The sequence below is a fragment of the Marmota flaviventris genome, chromosome 8 (genome assembly GCF_047511675.1).
Source record: "Marmota flaviventris isolate mMarFla1 chromosome 8, mMarFla1.hap1, whole genome shotgun sequence".
Taxonomy (NCBI): domain Eukaryota; kingdom Metazoa; phylum Chordata; class Mammalia; order Rodentia; family Sciuridae; genus Marmota; species Marmota flaviventris.
Genome location: NC_092505.1, coordinates 107,015,932 through 107,035,404, shown reverse-complemented (window position 1 = coordinate 107,035,404; position 19,473 = coordinate 107,015,932). Strand labels below are relative to the sequence as shown.

The following is a 19,473-nucleotide window of genomic DNA, read 5'->3' as shown; positions in this document are numbered from 1 at the left end:
ATTATTGACATTTACACTATAAAATTACTCCTAATTTCAAGAACTACATGTTCTTTAACTATGTTGAAAGAATTTTCAGGCCTTTCCTTTTCTATATTAAAAGGACTCATGGAAGATAAGAACATCTTTCCAATATATTTTTTGTTTAATAAAACAAAAAAATAATATCTTAGAAAAGTCACTGGGAAGTCTCACAACCCTCTTCTATTTAAAGGTTGAACTAAGTATGATCTTTGAAGCTGAATTTGACACTTCACTCTCTCTTCAGCCTTTCCAGATACACTGGAGACCATTCCTTACCTGGATTGTTTTTTTTTTTTTTTTGCTAGAGGGGCAGTCTGCTTTCCCAGAATGGAAAACTTAATTCATGTTTCAGCACCAAAATTCACACTGGTAAAACTGCCATAGTGCTCAAGTGTGATTAATATCTAACAAAAGGACAATCCTTTGGGAGCATACTAGCTACCACCTCTAAATTATTAAGGTTACACTGAAATCCATATTTGAATAAAGTGTTGCATCCCTACCCATTTAAGAAACTTTTTAAGAAACCATGACAAGCCCAGGTCTCTCATTACAGGCTTTTACTTCAACAATTTAAATCAATTTTACTAAACTAAATCTTATATTTAAAAATAAAGAGGCCTCAATTGAAAAAAGAAAATTTCCCAAAGCTGCAGCCTATGCTATGATGTTTGGCCAAGCATTCCTATCCAATATTTAAAATAAGAGTTCCATACCTGTCTTCATCACCATCAACAGGAATAGCTATGCTGAACACAGAGGTGGCGAGGTTGTTCATAGGTGTTAACTGGAGGGGGTTGGCCAGGGCATCTGCAACAGGAGGCTTCACAACAGGCTTATTTTCAGCAATGAGAGAAAGTGGTGGTTGAGGTAGGGGTTCTGATTTTCTTCTAGTATCGTCAACTTGCCCGACTAAAGGCTGGGTCTGAGTCTGAAACTGGCTTAGGTCAGACTGTGGTAGACTTGTCGGTGCGCTGTGAGTGCCTTGGGCTAAGGGCAGCCCAACATGCTGGAGGAGGCTGCTGCTCCTGCTGACTGGCGTATGGCTGCTCAGCTGCTGTGACTGGGCCAGAGGCGCGGGTACATTTGGCATAGTAACAGAAGTGGTAGACACACTAGGCACGCTTGGAGCGGGCAACGCTGCAGGCACGTTTGGAACTCCGGGCACCACGGTGTGAGGGCCACCAGGCACTGCTGACAGCTGACCACTGCCACCGATCTGCGGCGGAGGCACCGACGGGGGCTGCCCGGGCCCCGCAGGACCCATGCCCTGCTGCACCACGCCTCCCACAGCAGCCGGGGACACACCAGCTGGCTGACAAGGCGCGGCCTGCCCGCCCTGCGTAGGTCCCGGCCCCGGAGCCACAGCTTCACTGGGCTGAGGAGACGCACTCACTAGCTGCGCGGCGGCCGAGGCGGCGTTCTGGCCGGCGCCCAGGGGAAAGCTGGCCGCGGCGGAAGGGGTCGCTCCGGCGCTGGTAGATGAGGGCTGCGCGGGGCTCGGAGGCTGCAGGCCGGACACGTGCTGCTGCAAGTACTCACTCTGGCCGGAGGGCTGTGCCGGCAGCAAGTGCCCAGGCGGCATCTGAGGCTGGGGGTACGAGAAGTGCTGCGGGTGCTGCGCGGCAGAAGCGCCGCCGGCAGGGCCAGGCTGCGGAGGCAGGGGCACAGCCGGCTGCGCCAGGGCTACATTCGTTGGCGGCAGGACCTGTCCCCCGGGCCCCGGAGGGGCGCCGCCCGGCCCGGCCCCCTGGAGCTGGCTCGGCGGTGCGGCTGCCATCATTGGCTGCGGCCCGGCAGAGGCTCCAGCGAACGGCGGCAGCGGAGCCGAGCTTGGAGCCACAGCCCCACCTACGGGCGGCGGCGGCTGCGGCTGCCCAACGCTGAAACTCTGCGGCGCGGCCGGAGCGGGCTGGCTCATCTTCTCCGACGGGGGTGGCTGTGACACAGCAGTCGAGGAGCTGTCAGTTCCCGAGTCGGGCCCGTGCGCCCCCTGCATGGAGGCCACCACCACCACCACCGACCCTCCGGTGGCTCCCAGGCCGCTGTCCCGCTCAGCAGTCTGGTCGAAGGTATTGCTATGCCGAATGCAGTCCCCTGAGCGGGTCAGGACGCTGCTGTCCGAGTCCCGCTCGTAGTACTCCATGCACGTCCATCGGCCGCGGCGGAAGGGTTCCCCGCTGCCGTGGTCCAGCTTGATCACACGGAAACGAGAACTACAAGTGGTGGGGGGCTGCGCTGGAGGGGCCGACCCTGGTCCGCTGGACGAGCCCGCCACTGGGGGGCCGCCGGGTGCCCCCGAGGTGGGGGCCGAGGTGGCGGCCGCCGCCAGGGAACTGGCGAGTGCCCCGGCCACGCTCCGGGCTGAAACGGCTCCTCCTTCGTTGGCGGGCGCAGCCGCCGCGGCCGCCAGCTGCCCGTCCAGGAGGAGGTTCGGGGAGACAGTCCCGGGAGTCTCCGTGTCCCCAACATTGTTGAGCGTCTCTTCAGAGGAGCTGCGCTCGCAGACCTCCTCAGGGCCGTAATCCGTGGCTCGGGAAACGTCGAATATCTCGGAGGAAACGTCCTCAGTGCGTGACTCGTCCGGGTCGTCCAGGCTCTCGGTGTCCTCTGTGATGCTGGTGGCCACCTGGGCAGTGGTGACACTGGTGATTTGGAAGCAGCTCTTCTTCTTGGCCGGCATCTTGGACATGGTGAAGAAGGCTGGCGAGCAGCGAGGACCGCGGCTCCTCGGGGATCCCACTGGAAACCGCAGAGGGCAGCGCAGGGCCCGCAGACAAAGTCCAGTTCGCGCTGGTGCGAGGCCCGCCGCTCTACGAGTCACGGGCCGCTGCGGCCGCCGGGCGAGGCATCCTCCTCTCGCTTCCTCCTCGCCTCCTGCGGCGGCTCCGCCTTCCTTTCAGTCCCGCGGCCGCGGCGCCGCAATTCAATCCCAGCGACGGCGAGCGCGGCGGCAGGGGCGGGCCGGCGGCTTCCTCCGGGCGCGGGCCGCCGCGGTCAGTCCAGCTCGGCGCTCGGCACTCGGCGCGGCCGCAGGCCCGGCGGGGGCGGAGTGGGAGGCGCGGGCGGCGGCGGCGCGAGGGGCGGCGCTGCCCCGCTCGGGCTGCTCCGGCGGCGGCTCTTAGGAGGGTCGGCGGGAGAGTGCGGAGCCGCGGGCTGCTGGGCGGCGCGGAGCCGCGGCCCGCCCTCCCGGCTCAGCCGGAGCGCGGCCCCAGAGACATGTCGCCGTCTCCGGCGGAAGCCCGCTCCGGGGGAGGGAGGCCGGCGCGGTCCTCCCCTGACGGGGGAGCCACCCGCGGGCGGCGGCGGCGCGGCCTCCCCTCGCGGTTCCCGGGAGAGAGAGGGGCGGCGGCGGACGGCGGGCCGGCGGGCGGAGGCGCCCGGGCTGCGTGAGGGAGCGGCGGTGCCTCCCGGCTCCTTCTCAGCGCGCCCGCCTCGGAAACGCGGAGAAACTGAAATTCAAACTGCTGAAGCGGCGGCTGCAGCTCCCTCCCCTCGGCCAAGATGGGGCTGAAATGGCCGCGCCAGGGATGCTGGGAGGAGCAGCCGCAGGCCCGCTGCCGCCGCCGCCGCCGACTAAAATGCCGCCGCTGCCGCAGCCGCCGCCAGCGCCGCAGCCGCCGCCGTTCCGTGACGCACCGGCGTCGTGACGTCACGACCCCGCCCCCTCCGGTTTCCTGCGGAGTTGCGCGTGAAGGCCGCGGGGGAGGGCAGTGGGCGGGGCCAGGGGTTAGAAAGGGGGAGCGGTTTCTTTATTTAAAAAAATTTTAAATTTAAAATGTGCGCCGCAGGTTCCTTGAGAGTTGAGGAGCCGGAGGCAGCTACCATTCCCAACCTCGAGGAGAGCCCCGCGCGTCGTCGGCTGTCCCACTCCGTGGGTGGCGAGGCTGAGGCCGGAGGCCGGGTGTGCCCCATCAGTCTCCGCGGAAGGGTCCTGAGAAGTGAGTGCCAGAGGCACCGGCCGTCGCCCGACGGCAGCCCGCCAGACCGACCCCAAGCGGGCCCCTCGGGCTGGAAAGCCTGCCGCCCGCGGTGGCTTCGGGGCCGCTGCCCGGGCGACGTGGATTCCCGGACGGGGAGTTCCCGGATCCGCTGGGTTCCAGGGGGAAGAGTCCACTTCAACTCCTGAGGCTGTTTTCACTTTCAGCACGAAGTCAGCTGTGGGTTTCGTGGGCGCAGAACCTGCAGTGCTCAGAGTCGCAGGTCTGCCTTTTGTTTACTCTCAACTCCTGGGGTCCGGATTGGGCCACGAATGACCCTGACGGTCAGACAGCACTATTCCTTGTCCTGGCAGAGAGCAGCTATGAAAGTACTGTGATTCTATTATCTCATAGCTACTTTCAGCAAAAGAAGGTGGTAAGGCTGTCCTTTTAAACAATGGTAGCTCTTGAACTTTGACATACCAAAGCAGTCCTCCTTTAGGTAGGACCCAAGAAAGCTTGATGGAAATCAAGAGTTCATCTCTATTGTAGCTTCAGAAATCAAATCAAGACTTACATAAATCAGTACATCAACTGTTCTAATCAGTTCTTTGAAAAATAAAAAGACTTTTTATCCCAAAACATGTTTTGAGAATTAAATTTGTACAGAATTTGTAAAGTCTTTAGATGTATTTATAGAGATAGTTTTTTGTTTTTAACTCAGTATGTCCTTCAAACCCAACTGACAGAGGTCAGGATGTGAAATAAGACCACATAATAACATCCCTGTTTCTTAAGGGGGTAGGAGAGTAAAGAGACAAAGTGTAACATTATGCTGCTATTGTGGCAGAGATAGCTAATGGAATGTTTCATTTCCAAATCTGCAGTTTTACTTATTGTTAGAGATAATTTTTCATCAATAAATTAGATGAACTGGTTAAATCCTATATGAAATTATTAAAAAGTTAATTTAATTTTGAATTGATTTACCAGATTGTTAAAAGTGATTTTTAATGGGTGGTGTTGACTGGGAGGTTTTTGGAAAAGTAAATATCATATGCCTGTTTGTTCCATTACATTATGTTATTAAACTTGTTGATTATTTGCCATGATACTCTTAAAGCACACATTTAAAGGGGAAAAAAAGTAATCTGTAAGACCATGTCTCCTTAAAGAATATCTATAGGATTTATTATGAAATGAAAGTAAAGATAAAGCTAATTTAAGAAAGATCAAGAAGTAAGCTACATTCTGGTACAGAGAGGTTAAAAGACATTTTAGGATTATAAAATTTAAATGTTTCACATAGATACTTAAGGATTTGTGTGCGTGTGTGTGTGTGTGTGTGTGTGTGTGTGTAAACTAATAGTTCTCTTTGAACATAGTGTTTTCCAGAAGTTTAAAGATCCTACCTTCTTTCGTATCTTGTTCTTTAAAAATATAGAACTCAGGAGGCTGAGAGAGGAGGATCACTTAAACTCAGGACTTTTTGAGGCCAGGCTGGGCAACACACTGAGACCTTATCTCTTAACTAACAAAACCAAAACCAACCAACCAACCAAAAAACAAAACAAAACCCTGGTTTAAAAAAAAAATGTAGAGAATTTATTACACTGATCTGTTAGGAAGAATTGATAAGAATTCTGATTGTTGCAATAAGTTTGAAATCATGTACAGAGGACTAAAAGTGGTACTGCTATATCCAAATTACAAAAGGACATCCAGTTCATAGTTGGTCCACAACAAACTAAAAACCTTCAATAACTAATAAAAATGACAGAATGTGGGACGGACACACAAGTACCTTGCTGGGTGTATAGACAGTTGTTAGTAAGTACAATGGGACCTGACTCACTAGAACTGGAGAGGTCCCTGAAGACCCTAGCGCCAAGGCTGTGGTCTTAATGCAGCTACCCTGACTTCATACCTGCATCCACAAACCCTAGGTGAGGCTGAGGAAATCCTTGATTATGGTTTCCAGAGCCCCAGCTTGATCATTTGTCCTACATCTGGTACTTCCCTCAAAGATTTCAAATTGCAGCAGATTATGGGAAGTACATTTAGGAAGAACAATGTGGGGGAAAACCCACTAAAAAACCAAGGACTATTTTCACTGATGAAAAAACACTACTTCAGCAAGATCTTCTTATCATTCATAAACATCATACCCTTACACTACTAGGTTATTATCTAACCATATCAGTACCAGATGGTGAATTATAGTCCCAAGATCCTGAAATCTGAGTTACAGATAGAGATACAGAAAACCTGATTGCCCCCATGATACCTATTATATTTAAAATAACAATGATATATTAATCTAAACACTCTTGAGCCAGCAAAAAGAAACTAATACTATTTTGGTAGAAATTAAGGAACTGGCTAGGCTAAGAGAAGTCAACCTTTAGCACTTACGCTGTGACATTTACTGTTCATTCCCTGCATATATCAGGAACGGGGCGGCCTATATCTTGGCCATAAAGTTTTTCTGGGGTTTAGAAATAGTTTACGTTTTCATCACCAAATTGTTGGAATAATACAAAGTGAAGGAGTCATTTTCAGGTTCTGAAAAGCATTGCTAGAAGTAAATCTCAGTTGTCTAAATCAGTAGTACTTGATCTGTTTCTGTGATTTTCCTGGTGTTCCATTTCTGGAACAATATCATATTAAGAAACCTTTGCAGTGAGACCATCGTGTGATATTATCCAAAAATGGAAAAAAAAAAAAAAAAGGGCAGTGAAAGAGACGGCAGGCTGAAGAAACCCCAGGACCACTTTATGAGGAAAGTGCAATCTGTTGGAGGTGTGCAAAGTCTTACTTGAGAATGAGGTGTTTAAGATTTTCACATTTAAGAAAACTTCTGTTAGACTCAGAGTTTGATAGACTATGAAATGATGATGTCCTTTTTTTTTTTTAATAATGAAGATTTCCTTGAGTCCCATGACTTTTGAAGTTCAGGCAAAATGTACCACTTGGGTGGAAGAAAAGGATGCATTTTGAAATAATAATAAATACAATGTCCTTTTACAGCCTGTTTTATTTCATCATGAAATTTGGTTTACAATCTTAGAAAACTAAAATCTTAGTCCTCCACAGGACTTTAGCGTCTATCCTAAATGCTTCCCTGTAAGGCAACATGAGTAGAAATCTGTTAATGACTCCCGTACTTCTTCTTTTGCATATAAGGTATGATACCTCTGGGGATAAAATTAAAGAAATCTACATGGCCTAATTGGAGAGATCAGAAGTAAGCAAATTCTGGCTTTGCTCTAAATCTGTTTCATGATTGCTGATGAGTCTTTTAGCCCCTCAGTGTCCCCATTCCTAAAGAGAAATAGTATTGTAGTGAAGAGGCATTCCAGTACAAAGCTTCCAAAACAGTGTGTGTGGGGGGGAATAAGCCACATGGCAGCACTTTGTTATCTTTGGAAGAAAAGATAACAACTCCAAGGGATGCTGATGGAAGTACCGTTTTCAACACCGTTTGTTAAATTAAAAAAGAAAGCCGTCACTAGCTATTTGTGGTTGTATGAAGAAGTTGTTCTGTCATAGATGAGCTAGCTGTTAGCAGATCTGCAATGGCATATCCTGTGATACAGCAAAGCGTCACTGTGTATTCATTCTTGTATATCAATTTGCTGTATTCACAGGTGTGATTATGTATTGCTTACAATGATGATATGCCTGTAATTTTAAGTTGTAACTTCAGCACTCATGGAAGAATATTGAAAGACATTGCTAATTTCTAGACTTCTGGGTTATGAGTCCTTCTGTATGTTATTATTATCAGCTTACACTGATTTTTTTTTTAAAAAAACATGTTTGAATGTAGAAACTTGTATGAGTTGAATTTAGATGTGAAGGAGGGTCCAGATGTTTCTGACTGATAATCTGAAGGTCACTCTAACCTGGCTGATTAGGTACCAAGTATTGAAAGGCAAAGATAGACTTGACTACCCTGTATTTCCAGTTACATTTTAATTCCGAAGTAACTAGCTCTTTAGTCACTGAAAACAAAACACTTTTAGCCTCTAACTCTAGAATATATGAAATCCTACTTTGAAAGCATTCATACTCATTAAAAGCTCAACTCCTGATCCATGTTTGCATAAGGATTTGGGTATTACTTAAAATAGCCATATAACGAGCTACTTCTTAGCAAATTAATACTCACCTCCCCATCCTTAACCTGGGATATTTAGAAGAGAAGGAAGCCACTAAGCTGAAGACACTGGAGGGAAATACAAAATCAAGATGAAAAGTTAACCTTAAATTCTAATCTGGGCCATCAAATTTCTAGTGAGTAATAGTAATAGTATTATTTTGATACCCACTTTGTGACAGCTTCCCATTTTTAAACTAAGTTGGCTAGATATAAATATATTTTCATCTTCTAATGTTTAAAATTTTTATCTTTTGCCCCATATTTTTTCTGTATTTGGATACTAATCTTTCTTCTTGGCATATTGCAATGGTTCTAACCTCCAAGGAAGAAAAATAAACCCCTCTGATAAAAATACATATTTTCAAGAAAGATAAATTATGTGGAGATGATTCATTCATATTATTCAAGTATTCACCAATGAACTTCCTTAACCACTATGATCAAAATAATTTTGCCTATCAATATTTCATTTGAAATATTTTATTTTGGTGTAAAAAAGACCTCATGATAGCACCAAACTTATGTCTTGAACAACCAGCACCAAATGTAAAACATAATACTAGTTCTGCTTATTCATTCATTGATCGTACATGTAGAAGCCTACTATGTGCTGGACTTGGTGAGAACAGTTGTGAACAGTTCTGAACTAGACAAGAAAAGTTCTTGTTCTGATAGGTCTAGTATTTTAGGAGGGGAAATCAATGCCAAGGACATAAAGAAATGTAGTAGTTTCAAATATTCATAAGTATTAAGAAGAAACAGAACAGCAACACAAGGGCACTGCCCCTTGGCTGAGTGTCTACAGGTAGGCTTGGGAAGGGCTCTTTGATCCAAGGACAGGCTCATCCTTAGGCGGGGAGGGGCTTTTTAGAAAGGGAGACTGGCAAGGACATTGCCTCCTGGTGGAAGCCATCATAACGGGCAGGGACTGGGAGAGGCAGGAAGGGGCAAAATGATGTGAACCTTGTTAGTGGAGAGAAGGAGCATGTTCTCTATTTTAAACGTAATAGGAAGCCACAGAGGTAGATAAGCAGAGGATTAAGTGATCTGACTTGGATTTAAAAGGAATCCTTTGTCATCTTCTAATACATACTATGTTTTATATTATGTTTGTCAAACATCTTTAAAAATATATTAAATATATTTATAGGGCCATAATATTTGTGTCATACCAAAATGGTAGGAATATTCAATAATCTAAGTGACATTTTGAATCAAAATATTCAATAACTTTGTAGCAAAACTAAGTACCTGTAGGAGAGATATCTTTTTCTCTATGAAACCCCCAACTCTAAGTTAAAAGCAGCAATTTTGATTACTTGAGATGAAATTAAAATGTCCTGCTTTTTCTTCCCCCAGTACTAGGGATTGAACCTAGGGGTGCTGTACTACTGAGCTATATCCCCATCCATTTTTATTTTTGAGAGAGGGTCTCCCTAAATTGTTCAGTTTGAACTTGAACTTGCCAACCTCCTACCTCAGCCTCCTAAGTAGCTAGGATTACAGTGCCACCCACACCTGCCTGAAATGCCTTACTTTATTTATTTTTGGTTTTTTAGTGGTGCTGGGATTAGAACCCAGGGCTTGTGCATGTGAGGCAAGCACTCTTTCAACTGAGCAATATCCCCAGCCCCAAAATGCCTTACTTTATAAAAAAGTGAATAATAAGTCATTTCATATAAATGTAATTATTAGATAAGTGTGACAGAACCACCTGATGAGAACTTCCAACAAGTAGAACTAATTTTGGGGAGGCTGGGATTAAGTGCCATTTTTTTTCAATGAGATAAAAATACATATAGACAGGTCCAGGGACACTTTGAAGTGTTCAGAGACGTGTTTTGGTGTTACTGGGTCACTTTTCTTTTAGAAACCACTTGGAAGGAACACCTGAGCAGCAGGTGTTGGCACTGGCTTCAGGGCTATTTCTTTATGACTGAGGTCACATTCTGAGGGACTAACCTGGGTACTTGGTCCACATCTCCTTTTCTCTCCTCCCAATTCCAGGCCTAAGTGTATAAAAGTTCAGTTTATTCTTACCAAGGCAAAACTCAAAGAGGGTCACGGGTCTGTGAGCTTCAGTAGAGACAGATGCATAGACTGTGATTTTCTCTGGAACACACATGGTTCATCTGTTTTCCTAGTGGAATGTGGGAGAAGAGACACCCAATGCTCTGTACGATAGTCCCCTGTGGGAATGTAACAGGCCTCTATACATTCCAAACTGAAAGGAGAAGAAAGTTTGCTTATCTCATCCAGTACTTTTAATATATGTTGATTATAATTTGATAAGTTGATGTTTCCACATATGATTATACAGCATTAAGATTAGAAAATGAAAAGGGAAGTGTGTCATAGTTTCAGTGCAGATTCTTTGAAAAGTGTACATGTTTCTTTGCTGCACTTTTGTTAAGTATCATTCTAAAACTCTTGGTTTGTTTTGCACCTTAATTGTGAAACTCACAAAGACTGAACGTATCACCTTGCAATAGCACTTCTTATGGATGGACAAACATTGCCCAAACTTCATAGTCTACCTTATTAATGAATTTTACTTCTAGTTAAATCTTATTTTCAAAAATTAAAACCATTTTGAAGGTGAATATTTTTCAGTATTTGATGAGATCTTAAAAAATGTTAAACATGGTAGAATAACAAGTGGAAAGGGGCTGGGGCTGTAGCTCAGTGGCAGAGCACCTGCCTCGCATGTATGAGGCACTGAGTTCAATCCTCAGCACCACATAAAAATAAACAAATAAAGATATCAAAAAAAAAAAAAAGAATACCAAGTGGAAAACAATACTGTGCCTCACCTTTGAAAGAAAAGTACACATATACACAAGAAAGTAATGTGGGCAAAAATGTGCCAGAATTTTAATAATGGTTAACTCTGAGTGATGAGATTTGGGGCTTTATTTTAAAAAAATATTTTTGCAAATTCTCGACTATTTTTATACTCTATTTATTATATATAGTATATATAATGTATATACTAAAATATGTATCTATAGACTCTAGACTAAATCAAAGGCATTTTGTAAAGGTGTGACAGCCAAGACTACAGTTTCAGTGAGATGTGGCACATGGCACTCAGAAAGGCTATCCAAGGATAAATCACTCCTTGGGAATGCCATCAAAGATAAATATTAGGGTGATTAATGCCTTTTCAGTTGAATCAAACTAATGCAGAGAAACTTTTAAGAGTTTAGCAAGGAATTAGGAGGACATAAAGGACAGAAAATCATTAAAATAGGAGAAGTGGAGTTGAAAGAATAGGATGTCAGGAAACCTTTGTTCTGTTGTAGGCAGTCTTCCTTCTGGACGTATGTCCTTGAACAGGTCATGACCTCTCTGGTCTTGGTTTCTTTAACTGGGAAGTAAGGAGGTTGAACAAGAGGATGACTATTTTTAGTGCCATGATTTTATGAATCTAGATTCCCAAAGGACATGTTTAAATTTTTGGTTTTACAGGAGAAAGTCAGCATATAAATGGGCCTACACACTGCCTATGCCGCAGCCCTGGTGACAGCTGAAGGAAGCTGATCCTTGCCTGGTGCCCCTTCCCTGTCTTCGCCCTGCTCTTGGATGCACTCCTTTGCATTCTGGGAAAATGAGGCGATGGCCTTCATCACTGAGGGGCTCTTGTTCTTTTGGAGATCTGCTAGCAGGATATCAAGGGCAGTGGCACCCAGGGCAGTGGGTATTCCTGCCCTCCTCCCCCTTCTCTGCCAGGCTGAGACTCTCGGGGTGACGCCCCTGCCCAGTTACAGCTCCTACCAGATCTCCTTCCATGGCTTCAGCTTTTGTTCATCCTCAGTGTTCCTTGTGGGATCTCCTAACTCTGACCACATTTCTGTGATTATTATTTTCATTAATTTGTCCAAAATCCCCCTTTGAACTGTGCTTCCGATATCCTGCCAGGACTGGGCGAATAATACATTCAAGGGATTCATTTTTCTGATTCCCACGACTTTGTTCATACCCAGTCTTTCCCATCTCACTTAGGGTAGGGGCCTAAGCCCTGACAATGACCCTCTGCTCCAACCACCTCTGTCTCCTTGTTCTTCTTCCACCCCACTGAGAGACCCCACACAGAACCTCTATGCTAGCCATGCTGTCTGCTGAGTCCCTGAGCTATCTGCCCGGCTAATGTACTCACCTTCAAGTCTGAGCTCAAGGTCAGCTTTTCAGTGAGTCCTGCCCTAAGTATGGCGAGGCTGCAAGCCTCCCTACCCTGCTTTTTCTTCTTTCTATAGCACTTATATTTTAGCATACTATTTTATTTATTACTTATTTTGTTTATTTATCTTTCCATATTAAAATGGATTACTCCAAAAGGGAAAGAATTGTCATATATCTTACTCATTCTTATATCCCTGGAGTCTGTGGCAGAGTGTGGCACATGTGAGAGTCTCAGCAAATATTGTGTAAACGAATGAACTTTTCATAACACTGTACAACATTTCACTCGGTATTTTGGAAGTAAAGAAATAAGCGTGTCTAACATCAAGGAACATTGGTACACTGGGAAATTCTCTGCAAAGACAGATTTTATTCGTTTAAGCATGTATTTTGAAGAAGAAAAAAGAGATCATTTTAATTATTAGACAAAGAAGGTTTCTTTACCTTTTTATTAAAGCATTTCCTTCTTTGTAAAAATTTTAAAAATTGCTGGATATGGTGGCACACACCTGTATTTGCAGTGACTCAAGAGGCCGAGGCAGGAGGATTGAAAGTTCAAGACCAGCCTCAGCAACTTAGCAAGATCTTCTCTTAAAATAAAAAAATAAATAAAAAGTACTGGGGGTGGAGATCAGTAGTAAAGTGTCACTGAGTTCAATCCCCAGGACACACACACACATTTTTTTTTTCAGAAAATATTGCAAGCTACATATTGGATCATATACAAAAGTTTAAAGAATACAGTATTTTTAGTGTTCTACAGACAGTAGAAGAGAAAAGAATACACATTACTTGACATTAGCCATTTTTAAACATATTTGATTCAGGAACATTGAGGTTTTTAAAATATTTGGTATAGCAGTTTAAGTAACATTTCCTTTACCTAGAAAAATCTAATAAATAGAACTATTCTAAGGGTAAACAGTTCTTATTTAGTATTGTGAGTGTAGGCATATAGATAAATCACTGTAGAAACAAACTATTGGAAAAAAAGTTTTCATTTTGAATTCCCGGAGTCTAAGTGCTCTGGCTTAATGAATACCTAGGTTTTTTTTTTTTTTTTAAATGTCTTTTATGGGCTCTTTGGGTTTTGTTTTCCTCTTCTGTTTGGTTTGGCTGCTCTCATTTACATACTTGTTCTCATTAGGTTTGAATTTCAGTGCAGGCCCCCTCTGCAATGGGAACAAATGTCTCACCATGTGACCCAACTTTCCATTACACACTGAGGCATGTGCCCTCCCAGAGGCAAAGCATCCATAACTGGTACACAAGAGAGGGAACCATCACATAAAAGAAGTCAAATTTGAGGGCATTTTTCCTTAGTGTTAATATAGTTTCACCATAATAATAATTCAGAATAATCAGCTAATGACCACAAATGAATTATTGTTAAAACATCGTTTCCTTGGCATAAAATACCTAACATTTCTAATTAGATGGTAATTTTCATAGCCACCATGGCATTTGGTATGTCCTAACCACCTTTCATCAGAAGTCTTCAGACCCCTGGGAAGAAGCTCATTACACCCTGAAACAGTTCTGGGTATGAAGAACAAGTTTGGCTGATGTTCTGTATCCATTTTTAAAATTTTTTTTATTTGTCAATGGGCCTTTATTAGTTAATTTATTTACATGTGGTGCTGAGAATCGAACCCAGTGTCTCACATGCTAGGCAAATGCTCTACAACTGAGCCCCAGCCCCAGCCCCATTCTGTATTCACTTAGATGCTGTATTGTGTGGCAAAGATTTAAACTGCACTAGGAGACTTCTCAGTAATGCTTCAGCCAAGTAGGAAGCAGAGGCAGCAGGAGAGATTCAGAAGAGCTGAAAGTCAATCCCCAGGTAAGAGTCTGGGCAGAATTCTGAAACTCATTGTTTTATTCTTTAAAAACTAAGTAAATAAATGAATTGTACAGGCTACTCCAGTAGTAGGGTCACTATTAATATCCACAAAGATCACTCGTTGTATTTCCAGGGAGCTCTAAGAGATTATTTTTCTGGTGGCATGTATTATTTTACTTTTGGCTAGAAAGTCAAGGTAGAACAGTATTAAGAATAGCTGTCAATAAATTGAGAGTATAGTTCAGTGGTGGGGCACTTGTTTGGCAGTAGGAGGTCCTGGGTTCCTATTCCCAGCTCTGAAAAAAAAAGAATAGCATTAAATAAGTGTAAACCTCATCATAGCTCTTTTCATATCTCTGGTCAGACCTTCTACACATGGAGCACTTTATGATCGTCAGACCTTACCATGCATTATATCTTTGGGTCCTTGTAAATCTATATCTGTGTGACCTTTGGCAGGTCACTGAGCCGTAGCTTTGACTTCTGTTTGGTAAGCTAGATTGAATAGATGCCCTCTACCATCCTTGGGAATGCTTCAGAATTAATAACAGAGTACTTGAGCACATTGTGACCTCTTTCAAAGAAAAGCATTGTTACAATTACAAATCTTTATCATCTTTGTAGCTTAGGAAACTAAAATTTAAAGAGATTAAGTAAATTGGCCTTAAGTATTTAACCACATGAGTCTCAAGAAACACACAGAATTATAGATTAAAAGGTTGATTTTTATAGTTTAGGTAAGAAATTTGAAATTTAATTATATAGGGCAAAATATTGCCTCATAAATAGAGAATGGAACTTTCTAAACAGTATAATCAGATATTCATTCTGAGCCATGAACTCATTAATTTTAATTAACTGTGTCAAACCGAATATGATTTCATCAGTTATTGGTTAGCATTCAGGCTACATATGACAACTGATGAAAAGATACCAACTTGGAGTTGATTAATCCCAGAGTTATTTTGAATTATATAGGCTGAAAAGAGAAATAGGAAACATTTTTTGTTAAAAATAATATTTTCCAAATATATATTCAGAATAATATTGCATTAGCATAATTAAAATGATTATCCTTGCCGCCAATATTATTTCATGTAACTTAGACATTAGACTAAAATCTTAAGAATATTGGATATTTTATAAAATGTTTGAGTTTGAAGGGAATGATATCCCCTACCTTGAATTACTGAGATTTATTATAAATATTATGACCTAAATCCATATGATTGAAATATTATTTGTATTTAGTAAACATTAAGATCAGAAAATGATCATTTGAAATATTTTAAATTTTTTTATAATGGAAAATGAAAATACACAAATATTTCAAACATTTGTAAAAATAGAACTGCCTAGTGGATGATAACACTGGCATGATCTTCTGGGCTCTCAGAAGAGACAGAGACAGTGGGGAGCAGGGAGAGGTGGACCCGTGTCAACCATGAGCCGGGAAGAGTGGTAGGTGCTTTATGGACATGTCTTCTTTGAGCTTTGTGGGATAACTACATGGGTTAAAGAGGAGCCATTATGGGGATTCTTGTTTTGCTTGGAGACCTCAGGCCGGTGGAAGCAGGTAAGGGATGGCTGGCCAGTGGAGAAGCAAGGTGGCTGCTGGGAGGTTCTTTCCTGAGGAGTGAAGGGGCAGGAGGGCTGCTCCCTCTGTGAGAGCAATGGACCAGGTAGGCCTGGGGTGCCACGGCTGAGTGAGCAGGAATGGTGGGCACCATCACTGTGCTTGGACAAGTTTCTCTGGAGGACTTTCTATTTCCTTTATTAAAGAGTGGGCCTTTGTAATATTAGATGAAGATTTTATTTTTTTCTGTTCTTAAAAAAAAAAAAAAGGTGGTGGTGGTGGCCTGTCATTCTATTTTAATTCAAATGCAGATGTGTCTTTATCTGGAATGTATGTGTAACTGTGTTGGAATTAGACTGTCCAGAGTCAGACTATCTTCACACAGCAGAGGAGCAAATTCCCGGGATACCAGGCGGTGCTTTCTGTAGACTGCCACTGTCTCCTGTCCCAGAGAAGAGGACACTTGCTTCCAGCCCCAGCTCTGTAAGGGGCAGGTCACCTCACCCCTCTGGGACCCTGTTTTTCTTCCTCTAGAAATAAGGAGACTACACCCCACAATCCTAGACCCCCTTTCCACCTTTCTGTTCTGCAGTTCCCTGAGACAGAAATGGCAGCTTATTCCTGAGGCTTCTTAGGAGAAAAAAGCCCCAAACAGCTACCTTCCACGGTAACAATCTCTGCTCCACACATGTTGGTGTTCCAAAGATTTAAAGTTTTTAAAGTTCATCAATTCTGTAGACTCTGAGGGAGGCAGGGCCATTGATATTTCCAGACAGCATTTGACTGTTTAGCATTGTTAGAAAATATTTCTTTTCTTTTCTTTTCTTTTTTAAAGAGAGAGAGAGATAGAGAATTTTTTAATATATATATATATATTTTAGTCTTCCGTGGACACAACATCTTTGTTTGTATGTGGTGTTGAGGATCGAACCCGGGCCGCACGCATGCCAGGTGAGCGCGCTACCGCTTGAGCCACATCCCCAGCCCAGAAAATATTTCTTAAGGTGAAATTTTTCTAGGAGTGAACTCAGTTTTTAAAATATCTCATTTTGAAATTTGAAGTAAACGACTTGTTTGTGGTATCCTATTCAGGTGCTTTTTAAACCACAAATAATCTGGTCCATCACTCACAAAATTACTCTCCATCTCAGAAGTTACTTTAGGGACCTTTGTTGCTATATGAAGGGGAACAGATAGAGCTTTTTATTGTTGTTTGTGTTTGTTTTGCAGTGCTAGGGATGAAACCCGGGCCTCACATATACCGGCAAGTGCTCTGCCACTGAACTACACCCCTAGGCTCCAGATGAAAGTTTAAATGTTATAATATTTCAGTTATCCCAACATATATTACTTGATGAATATATGCTAAATGGAAACATTTTGCTATAGTTTTACTTCATACTTTTATATTGTAAATTTTTAAGTTCAAGAATGGATAGATAATTTTGATGAAAAAAAAAACAGAAAAATTTTTAATTATGTGAAAATGACCATTCATCATCTTCCCGAGGTGACACCTGCTCTGTAGCCCTAGGTCGAGTTCCTGCTGCCTTGATAAGCACTACTCTTCTTGTTTAAGTGACAAGGATGAGTAGTCCATGCTCCGCGGTCCTGGAAAATGAACAGTTAGCGGAAGATGCTTGTAGCCCATCTGGAAGAAGAGAGCTTATCAAGTTGTTTCTACTTGATGATCTTGTTTGAACCCATTGGGTGGTATTATCTGCTTTTACACATGGAGGACACCGAGTCTCATGGGCGTAAAGTTATTTTAATGGTCATCTTGCTGTAACTTGCTCAGTAATTTTTGTCCTCTTAATCAAGACCATGCCTGTCTTCTTCCCTCGGGAGCCCCAGTGCCTAGCATAATACTTGGCATATAATATCAGTGGTGCTTAGCCCCTGAGCCACATCCCCATCCTTTTAAAAAATATTTAATTAGAGATAGAGACTCACTAAGTTGCTTAGGGCCTCACTAAGTTGCTGAGGCTGGCCTTGACCTTGGGATCTTCCTGCTTCAGTCTCCTGTGCCAATGGGATTACAGGCGTGCACTACCATGCGTGGCAATGTCAATACATACTTGATGGATTAGTAACTGCTGGATTATTAGTTGTATCAAAGAAATATGGGCTGGTAGAAGATTAGCAGTGCAGATCTTCTTCCCCTCCAGCAAGGACTCCTGCACTGTGCCTTGCTCCCTTTCACTCTTTCTGTTTAGTATTAACAGGATAGACGCTGGAGGTCTGGAAAAAGAATCATGTAGCATCTGATTTTTTAAATAAGGGGAGAGATTGCCTTTGAAAAGTAGAAACTGAACATCCTAGAAAAAAAAACACTAGGATCAATCTCCCAGAGCTCAGACACTGGGAAATCCAACCGCAAAAAAGCATTTTCTTTACAAAGAAGCAGTTATGTCGTGTGTATCAAACTTTCCCCTTTAATGGCCTGGAATCATTTTAAATTGGCCATTAGCAGTGATGGCAGCAAGTCTGAGAGTCTAGAAGTGTATTTTGTGCTTTATCAGTAATTTGGATGGGATTTGTGAAGCTCAACATGGCTGATCCTAAGAGGCAGGGTTATTAGCACTTCAGAATGGAAGAATGGAATTAAAATGACCTTGAAAAAATGAAGTTAATTCTAAATAGGAACACACCTAGGCATGAAAGACAGATGTGATAAATGCAATGTACAACTGGGGTAGAAAGGAATTTATAGCACCCAAATTCAGGAATTGCAAGCTAATTCTTATATTACAAAGAACTGCTACAAACTATTACAAGAATATTCTGGTTAGTTTAAGAGATTTGCAACACATTGTATGAAAGTCAGGTGATAAAGAGTAACTGAAATTGGGAATATGAAAACATAGAGAAGAAGTTGAATTTCAGTCACTTAAGTTCTCCAATAATTTTGCCCCTCGAATACTCAGTCTTAGAAGCTACTCCAGGATGTGCTCCACCAAAATGAGGGAATACAGCAATTCAGAGGGAGACAGCAGGTACAAGAGACAGGCAAAGGCATTCCTAGCACATGAGGAAACCTTGCGACTAGGTCAAGGCACATTATCAGGGGTGAGCAGAAATTATTTTTTTAAGAAATGAAAATGAAAGAACTTACGTGTTTGAATATTTTTTTTAAAGGTTAACAGTTGATGGGGAGTTTGGGTTAAATTAGTGACAGTACACAGAATGTTTGGCAAAACAAACAAAAACTGACTCCAGGGCAACATAGCTTTGAGCCAAAAGGGAAAGAGTTACAGTGCATGTGCTACAGAGCTTAGCTATAAATAACAGCGCATCTTACAGCAGTGCAAACACGAAGTGTTCAGCTCACCGACATTTGGATATAATGAAATGGAGTGGATGAAGAGATGGGAACGGTTGGTGTGAGGTTTGGGAGGAAAGGGGATGGAGAAAGCTGTGCCCTTTTAGCTCACAGTGAGAAGGTGGAAAATGCCTACACTAGAAAAATCAAATTTGTACCATAAGCGAATATAGCATATGAGTTATGGATGTCAACGCCAAAAGCACCAACCAGCCAATCAGAGGAACAGAATAAAATTGCTAAAAACTTTGCGGTTGCCTCTGGAGTGGGAAGAAATGGGCCTGGGGAAGTTCTAGGAACCACTATTTTTTATAATAATCCCTACAAGTTGAATTCTTTAAGCTATAGGCACATATAACTTTGGTTAAAATGAACAAAAAAGAAATCAAATGACATAGCCACATGTAGACATGGTGAAGGAGTCACCCTGTGATATCCGAA

General features: G+C 43.2%; 1 protein-coding gene across 4 annotated transcripts in view; it reads right to left on the bottom strand.

The window, feature by feature from the left end:
• Positions 1-3,586, bottom strand: part of Tsc22d2 (TSC22 domain family member 2) — a 48,872-nt gene extending 45,286 nt beyond the window's left edge. For all 4 annotated transcript variants that reach the window (XR_011708364.1, XR_011708365.1, XM_071615520.1 and 1 more), the window contains exon 1: positions 741-3,586. Coding sequence is in view for 2 of the 4 variants with exons in the window: in XM_071615520.1 (XP_071471621.1) it covers positions 741-2,716 (1,976 nt within the window). In the remaining 2 variants the exon portion in view is untranslated. The remainder of the gene's footprint in view (positions 1-740) is intronic.
• Between the last annotated feature and the right edge of the window lie 15,887 nt (positions 3,587-19,473).